Source organism: Leucoraja erinacea, chromosome 2 (assembly GCF_028641065.1).
Source record: "Leucoraja erinacea ecotype New England chromosome 2, Leri_hhj_1, whole genome shotgun sequence".
NCBI lineage: Eukaryota > Metazoa > Chordata > Chondrichthyes > Rajiformes > Rajidae > Leucoraja > Leucoraja erinaceus.
The window spans coordinates 81,878,541-81,888,508 of NC_073378.1; the positions used below are offsets into that span (position 1 = coordinate 81,878,541).

At 46.5% G+C, this 9,968-nt stretch overlaps 1 protein-coding gene across 1 annotated transcript; it reads right to left on the reverse strand.

Moving 5' to 3' along the window:
• Positions 1-2,128: 2,128 nt before the first annotated feature.
• On the reverse strand, positions 2,129-9,408 carry tfpt (TCF3 (E2A) fusion partner). The gene is made up of 5 exons (XM_055659415.1): positions 8,837-9,408; positions 4,888-4,958; positions 4,368-4,437; positions 2,967-3,203; positions 2,129-2,458 (listed from the first exon to the last, which is right to left on the reverse strand). Exons 1-5 carry the CDS (start codon positions 9,059-9,061, stop codon positions 2,324-2,326), a joined length of 738 nt encoding a protein of 245 aa, XP_055515390.1. The 5' UTR covers positions 9,062-9,408; the 3' UTR covers positions 2,129-2,323.
• Between the last annotated feature and the right edge of the window lie 560 nt (positions 9,409-9,968).

Sequence of the window (9,968 nt, forward strand, 5' to 3'; positions counted from 1 at the left end):
CTTAAAATCCCCCTCCCATTCCCAATCTGACCTTTCTATCCTGGGCCTCCTCCATTGTCAGAGTGAGGCCCAATGTAAATTGGAGGAACAGCACCTCAATATGTTGCTTGGGTAGTTTACACCCCAGCGGCATGAACATTGACTTCTCTAACTTCAGATAGCCCTTGCTTTCTGTCTCCATCCCCTTCCCCTTCCCAGTTTTCCCACTAGTCTTACTGTCTTCGACTACATTCTATCTTTGTCACACCCCCTCCCCTGATATCGGTCTGAAGAAGGGTCTTGACCCGAAACACCAACCATTTCTTCTCTCCAGAGGAGCTGCCTCACCCGTTGAGTTATTCCAGCATTTTGTATCTACCCAAGACAAACTCTTATCTACCTGCTCATAATCCATATCTCTCCATTCCCTGCATATCCATGTGCCTATCCAGTCTAAACCAACATCCAGGCACTCATCTATGCAAAAAACATAATCTTTAAACTTTGCCCCACTCACCTTAAAATTACGCCCTCTAGTATTTAATAATTCCATCCTAGGAAAAAGGTTCTGACTATCTACCCTATCTATGCCTCTCATATTTTATATACTTCTATCAGGTCTCCCCTCAATCTCCAGAATTACAGAGAAAACAATCCTGTTTGTCCATCCTCTCCTTGTAACTAATACTTTCTATTCCAGCCAAGTCTTCTCTTGCACCTTTTCTAGGGTCTCCACATTCTTCCTGCAATGGCACAGCTGCCAAGTTTTGTCAGAGCATTTCAGTATTCAAGTACCTGAAAATCAGTATTTTGCTGAGGAAATCAGTATTTTTACACAGTGCCATTTTGCTGAAATAATGTTTTGTTTTTTTAAATGTGCGGTCATACCCATGTAAGAGTACAAGAATGCATAACATTGCTACCAATTGACATGTCTTCTACCGTGCATTCATTGCCATCTCTTTGTATACTGCTGTTTGAATGGCTGCTTCCTGTTTTTAGCTCCAGATGATGAAATAGAAGCCATTTTGGTAGCCGCCCTCTCCCTCCCTCCTCTCTTTCCCTCACATCTCACTCCCCCTTCCTTTTTTTCTCCCTCCCTCTCTTATTCCACCCTCCCTCTCTCCCTCCCCAGACAGTCTGTGACCCATAGCGCTGTGGCCATAACGCTATGTTTAGAGCCCATAGCGTTCCAGCCGGTAGCGTTATATTTAGAACCCATAGAGCTGTAGCCGACAGCTCTTTGTTTAAATTCCCACACGCTAAACTGACAGCGCTGTTTAAACCTGGAGCGGGACAGGCAGATCAAAGCTTACAAAAATAATCACCCAGATCTTGAAAATTAAAATACTAATAGATTTAATCTGCTATAATTTTTAGAGGTACAGTATGACTTTTTATATCCTTGCATTTTTTAAGGAGCAAGATGAAACGGGGTCGGGCCGATTGAAAAAAAAATCCGTATTTAACAAAGTAATCCGTATTCTTATCGCATTTCCGTACAAAATACGGAAAATCCGTACTTGGCAGCTATGCAATGGATAAAGCCTCTCTGCGCCCTCTCCAGAGCCTCTACATCATTCCTGTAATGGGGCAACCAGAATTGCACGCCTCCGCCCTTCACTGTGACACAGATACGCCACACACCCATCACTGTGACACACAAATATGCATCACATCACTGTGACACTGATACGCCTCAAACCCTTCATTGTGACACACTGATATGCATCACATCCATCCATGTGACACTGATACACCTCAAACCCTTCACTGTGACACACTGAATCGCCTCAAACCCTTCACTGTGACACTGATATGCCCCACTGCTATATTATAATCTGATACACTTCACCGCCCCTCCCACTATGCAGTGCTGTCTTATCATCCCTCCAAAACGTAGCTCTCCCTCACCGCCGGTCCTACAACGTTATATTTCCTCAGCGCTCCTCCCACACCACCACACCCCCTAACTGTCCATTCCGTAACAAAGTGGGCAGCGCTCCACCCACACCGCAGCATTCACTCACTGTTCTCCTGCAACGTGGCATTTCCTCAGCGCTCCCCCCACACTGTCACCCTCCCTCACCGCCCTTCCCGCAGTGTGGGCACTCAGGACAACACTACTGAAATGAAGATCCCATTAATATTATAGTTTTGCTGCTTTATTTAAATGACACTGCTGTCATTGATATAAACGTGTGGATGGGTATCTGAGGGATTGGGCCCTGGAATGATTGGGGTGGAGGTTCAGGTTCCTTGAACTGGTCTGCCTCCAAATATCAGTTTCTGTCCACACACAAGCCCCCTTCCTCGGTTGTCTCCAAGCCCAGGATTGTGGAATTCAGTCAAACTCGGGGTAGACAGCTGGGCTGGGGTACTCTCTGTAAACAACCTTCCCTTCAGGGCTCTCAGTGTTCCAGGGATGGGAGATGGGTTCACTCCCTTCCCGGGGTGACAACTCCCCATCGCTGGAATCCTGCAAGGAAAAGATACAAGAAGTGATGGTTAATCCCAATAGACAACTCCTTCCTGTCCACTCCCACTGTCCACTCTCCCAATGATCTTGACCTCTTCCCACTCACTCCCAGTGTGCACTCTAATGGACCTGACCCCCCCCCCCCCCCCACCCCATTCCCACTGTTCACAATCCTAGTAGAACCGATCCCTTTCCATTTACTCCCATTGTCCATAATCCAAAGTAACTCGACCCCTTCCCACTCACTCCACTGCCTGTACTCCAAATGGACCCGCCTCTCCCACTGTTCACAATCCCAATGAATTTGACCACTTCCCACTCACACTGTCCACAATCCCAATGCACCCAATCCCATCTCATACCCACTGTTGACAATCCCAACAGATCTAACCCCGTCCCGTTCACTCCCACAGCTAAACTCCAATGGACCCGACCCCCTTGCATTCTCCAATATCCACACTGCCAACGAGCCCTACGCCCGGTGAGGGGGAGGGGGGTGCTACCGTACCTGTTTGGGGATGTCACGGCTGAATTTATAGAAGGAAGTCAAATGTCTCTTGTTGGGTGGGGCCTCCCTGTCGTCCTTTGCCCTCTTCCTTTTGTGCGTGCCCCCCTCACTGGGCGTGGGACTGACCGATCCCTGTGAGCTGTGTCTGGCCGCTGGGGCTTCCTCTCCCTCTGGGAGCTGGCTGCTCGGGGGATGTGTGTCCACTAGCGTCTCCTCAGCACCTCGGCTGCCCTCGTCCTGCAGACGTATAGACACTGGTCACCAAACAAACTCCCCAAACCATGGCATGGCCATTGTCATGTCCCGACTGGGGATCAGCACTGCCCAAACACTCAGTCAGACCAGCCACCTAAATAATGTAGCTACAAAGGTCAGAGGCAGGGTATCCTGCAGTGAGTGGCTCACTAAACCTTTCCACATCTACAAGTGCGATCAACAAGGCACAAGTTAATAGTGTGCTGGATTATTCTCCATATGCGTGGATGTTTGTCCTTGACTCACCCTCTGCCACGCATTCACCATCACTCTTCCACCATTCACAAATCACAAGTGTAATGAGATATTTTCTATTTGGCTGGGTTAGTTGAGCTCCAATAAAACTCAAGAAGCTTGAGACGATTCAGAGCAAAGCAGCAAAGTAGCCCACCACCACCACCACCACGGCACCATGGCTGCTGTGTGCACCGTCTACAACATGCACCATGGGTCCTGTGCAACAGCACCTCCAAACCTGCCACCTCCACCACCCAGTCGGTCATGGGTACTGAGTGAAGGAGAATACTTCTTCTTCACCGTCTCAACTTTGGAATACATCAGCCATTCCTTCATTGTGAATGGGATTGAATCCTGGAACTCTGTCCCCAATCCCCGATTCAAGGATGATCCACCTCCTGAGGGATTGTATGGGGTTGGGCCAGTAACACTGAAACTCAGGAGAATGGTTGGCGAAGATAAATTATGAGAAATCTAGTACTTCTCTCTCCCCCTCTTCCCTCGACTTCCAGAGGCATCAGCTGAGAATGAGAATGCTTCTTGCCCTGAGATTGGCTGAGAAAAATTGATCCCCATAGAACAACTTCCAAATGAGCAACGTGATACATCTTTAAAGTACACCAACTCAAGGGAGAAAGATTAAAGAGGGCTAAAGTGGGGAAGATGGGCACCCCAGTAGTGATTTTGACAATTGAAGGTGCAGCAACAATGGCTGGGGTGTGGGAGAGAGACCAGCACTGAAGGAGCCTAGAGATCTCAATGGGTTACTGAGACAGGGAAGGAATGATGGATGTGGAGTGGTTTGAATAAGAGAAATGGGAAATGTAGTGTCAAAGAGTTTTCAGGCGAGGACTGTGGAGAGGAAGTCAGTGATAATGTTTAATACTGAGCTCGAAGAGCAATTATTACCTCAAGCAGTATGGTCAGCTGGGCTGTGCGGTAGGAATCACCATGAGAATCCAGACACTTCATCAGGAACCTGGTGAGCACAGAGAAAGACAAGAGCATATCACACCCTGGTTGATTTCCATCAAACATAGGGGAGGTCACAGGGCTGTGATCCGGCTGTTTTTCCCTTTCTCTCTGAACCAAGGGTCATATCACAATTACATCCACTCTCTCTTTAACTCAGATATCACGAGAAAGGGATTGGGAGCAGTAACCCCCACTCATTTCCTCTCCTCGCTCTAATCCATAGGTTACTGGATTCAGTTTAGTTTATTAACACGTGTGCTGAGGTTAAGTGAAAAGCTTTTTATGATTGGGAGTAGAAACCTTGGCTAATTTCTCCTCTCCTTCCTATAATAAACAGGCCACTGGGTAAGGATCAGGGAGCAGGAACCCTAGCTGATTTCCTGTCTTTCTGCAACTCGGGGTTTACCGGGCAGTTACAGAGTAACACCACCAAGAACACCACTGTAAATGGTACCTTCGTTCCTTTTTCAACCTCTGCGTTATCTTCCTTACGTTTTTTAGTCTGTTCAAGAGTTTTTCATTTACCTGGAACAGAAATTGTGAATGGCAATTCAATCTTTGTTATTTGTTACAGTCAATGTGCATGTGGTTAAGACCTAATAGACGGAGTCGATGCAGGCAGAGGGCACTCAACCTCTCAAGCCTGCTGCCCCATCCAAACAAATCAAGGCTTCTTTTTAACCCAGTGCCATCTTCCTGCCCTATTCAATATCAATCAATATCAGTTTTATTCGTCGGTTGCACATAAAGTGCAAGTGAAATGAATTTGCCAGCAGCGTCCCATCTCCATCGATTCCCTTAATATCAGAAATCTCTTTGACCCTATTTACTTTAAACAGTAACCCAGGATAAAATTACTGAAATCATCCAGTGAAGGTTTATGAGAAATGAAAAGGGGATGATTACCTTGTTGATACTGTACTATAGGCCCCTGAATGGCCAAAGGGAATTAGAGGAACAAATATGCAGGGAGACTGCTGAAATTTACAAGAATAATAGGGTTGTTATAGTGGGATATTTTAACATTTTCAATTTAGACTGAGACTGCCATAATGCTATGAGTTCAGATGGGGTGGAATTTGTTATATATATTCAGAAAAGTTTTCTCATGCAATATATCGAGGTACCTAGCATGGAGAGGGTAAAACCACCTACTCTTGGGAAACAGGCACAGCAAGTGACTGAAGTGTCAATAGGAGATCACTTTGGGAGCAGTGAATATACTTTTAAAATGTTTTTAAATATCTATGGGAAAGGACACAACATGTTCCCAAGTTAATTGGGGCAAAATAAATGTTGATATCATTAAACTGCACAAAGTATAAAGCCTCCAAGCTCCTGTTACAATGAAGGACAAGGCTGGCAGGAGTAAGGAACCTTGGATGACAAGAAATATTGAGGCTCCCGTCAGAAGCAAGGAGGAGGTATGTTGGGGACAGGCATCTAGGATTAAGTGAATCCCTGGAGGAGTATAAGGATGCAGGAGTGTATTTCCTGTTCCTGCAGTTGCTGTATTTAAAAAGGAAATTAGGATAAAAATGAGAAATTAGATAGCAGAGAAAATTAAGGGAAATCCCCAGGTATCTTATAAGCATAAAGGAAAAATATAGTAACTTGGGGGAGAATAGGGCCCCTTAAATAACCAAAGACAATAGACAATAGGTGCAGGAGTAGGCCATTCGGCCCTTAGAGCCAGCACCGCCATTCAATGTGATCATGGCTGATCATCCCCAATCAGTACCCCGTTCCTGCCTTCTCCCCATATCCCCTGACCGCTATTTTTAAGAGCCCTATCTAGCTCTCTCTTGAAAGCATCCAACGAACCTGCCTCCACCGCCCTCCAAGGCAGAGAATTCCACAGACTCACCACTCTCAGTGAGAAAAAGTGTTTCCTCGTCTCCGTTCTAAATGGCGTACTCCTTATTCTTAAACTGTGGTCCCTGGTTCTGGACTCCCCCAACATCGGGAATATGTTTCCTGCCTCTAGCATGTCCAAACCCTTAACAATCTTATATGTTTCAATGAGATCCCTTCTCATGCTTCTAAACTCCAGAGTGTACAAGCCCAGCTGCTCCATTCTCTCAGCATATGACAGTCCCGCCATCCCAGGAATTAACCTTGTAAACCTACGCTGCACTCCCTCAATAGCAAGAATGTCCTTCCTCAAATTAGGAGACTAAAACTGCACACAATACTCCAGGTGTGGTCTCACTAGGGCTCTGTACAACTGCAGAAGGACCTCTTTGCTCCTATATTCGATTCCTCTTGTTATAAAGGCCAACATGCCATTCGCTTTCTTCACTGCCTGCTGTACCTGCATGCTTACTTTCATAGACTGATGTACAAGGTCCCCCAGATCCTGTTGTACTTCCCCTTTTCCCAACTTGACACTATTTAGATAGTAATCTGCCTTCCTGTTTTTGCTACCAGTGGATAACCTCACATTTATCCGCATTAAACTTCATCTGCTATGCATCCGCCCACTCCCCCAACTTGTCCAAGTCACCCTGCATTCTCATAGCATCCTCCTCACAGTTCACACTGCCACCCAGCTTTGTGTCATCGGCAAATTTGCTAATGTCACTTTGAAGTAAGAATAGCTAATGTTACTTACAAATTAAACGTCTATGTGCTTATCAAGATGCATAGATTGAGCTACTCAATTAATATTACTCTTCTGTGTTTTTGTGTAAGGAGGCATGAACACTAACTCAAGAAAGATGATGGGGATATCTTGGGCATGGTCCGCATAACAGTGGGAGTTGTTGGTCGTTTTCAGAAGGATGAAGTAGCTAAATCTCTGGGCCTAAACCAGTATATTCAGGAATCCTGAGCCAGAGAGGTGGTGGATGGCTGATGCGTCTTTATTTAAGAAAGGCTGCAAATAAAAAAAGTGGAAACTATAGACAAGTAAGCCCAACAACTGGCGAAGACAAGTTACTGCAGGGGATTCTGAGAAGATGTACGTGCATTTGGAAAGAGGGGTTGATTAGGGATAGTCAGCGTGACTTTGTGCTTGGGAGATCTTTGAAATAAAAAAAAAGGTTTTATGGACCTCAGCAAGGTTTTTGCTATGGATCTGAATGGGAGACTGCTTGGGAGATTAGATTGTATGTGATCCAGGGTGATCTAGCCGACTGGATAAAAAATTGGCTTGTTGGGAAGAAGCAGAGTGTGGTGATGGATGGTTGTTATTTCAAAGTGGAGGCTCGTGACTAATTGTGTGCGTCAAGGGTTGGTGCTGGGCCCATTGTTATTTGTTATCCATATTAATTATTTGGATTTGGATGAAGCACTGGTTAGTAAGTTTAAAGATGAGAATAAAATAGATGGCAAAAATGGTTATCAAAAATTATAGTCAGATCCTGATCAGTTGGGTAAGTGGGCTAGTACAGAATTCTCTGAAAGTGATGTCACAGTTAGGGTGGTGAAAGCAGCTTTTGGCACACTGGCCTTCATCAGGCCATTAATGGGCATTGTATCCATAAATTGTGATGTTATGTTGCAGTTGTAAAAGGCATTGATGACACCACACCAGTGTTGAATTTTGGTCACCTTCTAGAGAAAATATGCCATTAGTCTGGAAAGTGTGTGGATAAGAATTTTGAGGATGTCAGGACTGAGGGACTGAGTTATAGAGCGAGGATGGGCAGGCTAGGACTTTATTGCTCAAAGGGGCAAACATAAATCATGAGGGACATAAAAAGTGAATGCACATCCTTTCTTTGGTTAGCGAATCAAACACCAGAGCGAATATAGGTTTAAGGTGAGAGGGGTGAGATTTAATAATAATAAATACATATTTTTTCACCCACACAGGTGGTATGTATATGGAACGGGCTGCCCAAGTAAGTGGTTGTTGCAGTTTCAACAACCGCATTTGATAGACATTTGTCAGGAAAATAGATGTTAAAAGCTCAGAAAAAGTTAAAATGTTCGCAAATCAGAATATTTGCAGGTTGGCCAATTTGGTCAACTGGGATGAATGGTCTGTTTACTTCTTCTTCTTCACTTCTTTCGTGTGGCGTGCACAGCCTAAAGTTGTAGGACAACTTGTTCTATTTGATCTTCTGTGTGTGCACGTCGAGTTGATTGCATTAGTCGAAACAGGGCGGACCACGTGAAGGTTGCAATCTACCACCCCGGGTTTGTTTACGTGTTGAATAAATCAATGGCTTTAATTATAAACCGATTTGTTTTCTCTCCTTCCCAGTTTGATCCAAACTTGAAATGTTGATTCCGTTTCTACTTCCACAGATGCTGCCTGATCTGCTCAAAGTTTCATACATCTCCCCCAACAATGTAACACTTCTTCAGTTAAGTAACAACCCTGCTTAGCTCTTCCTGAAGCTGGATTCACACTCAGAGCAATTGGGTGTTAAATTGGCTCTTCTGACACTCACCGTTTCAATTTCCTTGCATCTTCTCTGTAACGCGTGGTACTTGTTTCGGTACAGCTCCCGCAGCCTCGCTGCCCCTTCCTCCTCCGCAGTGTCGCCATTCAGCCCAGTGTCCGCAAATTCCACCTCCTGCTCCAGCTCGCTCTCCAGGATATTGCCACCGAAGAGTGGCGGCAAGGCCAACTCGGAGCAGGGACCCGAGAAGTCATCGAAGCCAACTGAGGACATCTTAGGGCTGAAGGGCAGAATGCAACACCGCCTACACTTTCTTCCCCCTTCGAGTCCAACTCCTCAGATTTCCGTCAGGATTGAATGCTCGTCTGTATGGGTTTGGATGGGGGCTGGTGGATGAAGCCCCTCGGCCCGGCGGAATTTCTTTGCCTTCCTGCCAGTGGCACACAAAGGTTTAATGTCAAGTCGGTTCTTGTGGCAGAGGGTCAGTCACTTCTCAGACTTTTTCCTGTCAGCTCAGCTTGTTGGTAAAAGTAAATAGCTGTAGGTGTCCAATGGAGCCATTTGTGTGGTGAATGGGTGAATGGGCCCAACCCGCTGCCGCCGCCTGAGGACAGGTGGGCGGGACTTGCGGGGTTTAACCAATCACACTGCGAGGCAGCTCGCAATCAGCCAATGGAAGCATGGAACAGCCGGGGGCGGGGTTACCTGCCTGACTGACGGCCCGCGGACCAATCAGTGGGAAGGACGACGACGCGTCATGACGAGCACACAATGCTGACGGAGCCAATGAGAAGCGAGGGCCGTCGCCAGGGATTGGCAGCAGCAACGGCCAATCAGCAGGCGGAGCCTCTCACCCCTCCCGCCAATCAGCAGGCGCTGCGAGGAACACGGGCAGGACATTCTGTGACCTGTGACCAAACCATAACTTGTATTCGTCAAATCTTGATATTAACCTTACTCCGCAGAGACAAAAGCGCCATGTTTTCTTTCAAATAACGAAGCGTGGTCATCTTTATTTTGTTGGGGACGTCACAGAGCGGGGGACGTGCTCTGACCTGCCGTCACACGGCGGGCGCGGGCTGAGTGATGTCACACGGCGGGCGAGGACCTGACGTCACACGGCGGGCGGAGGACGGGACGTGATGACGCGTGGTGAACCTGGCCGGCCGGGCGGAGGACG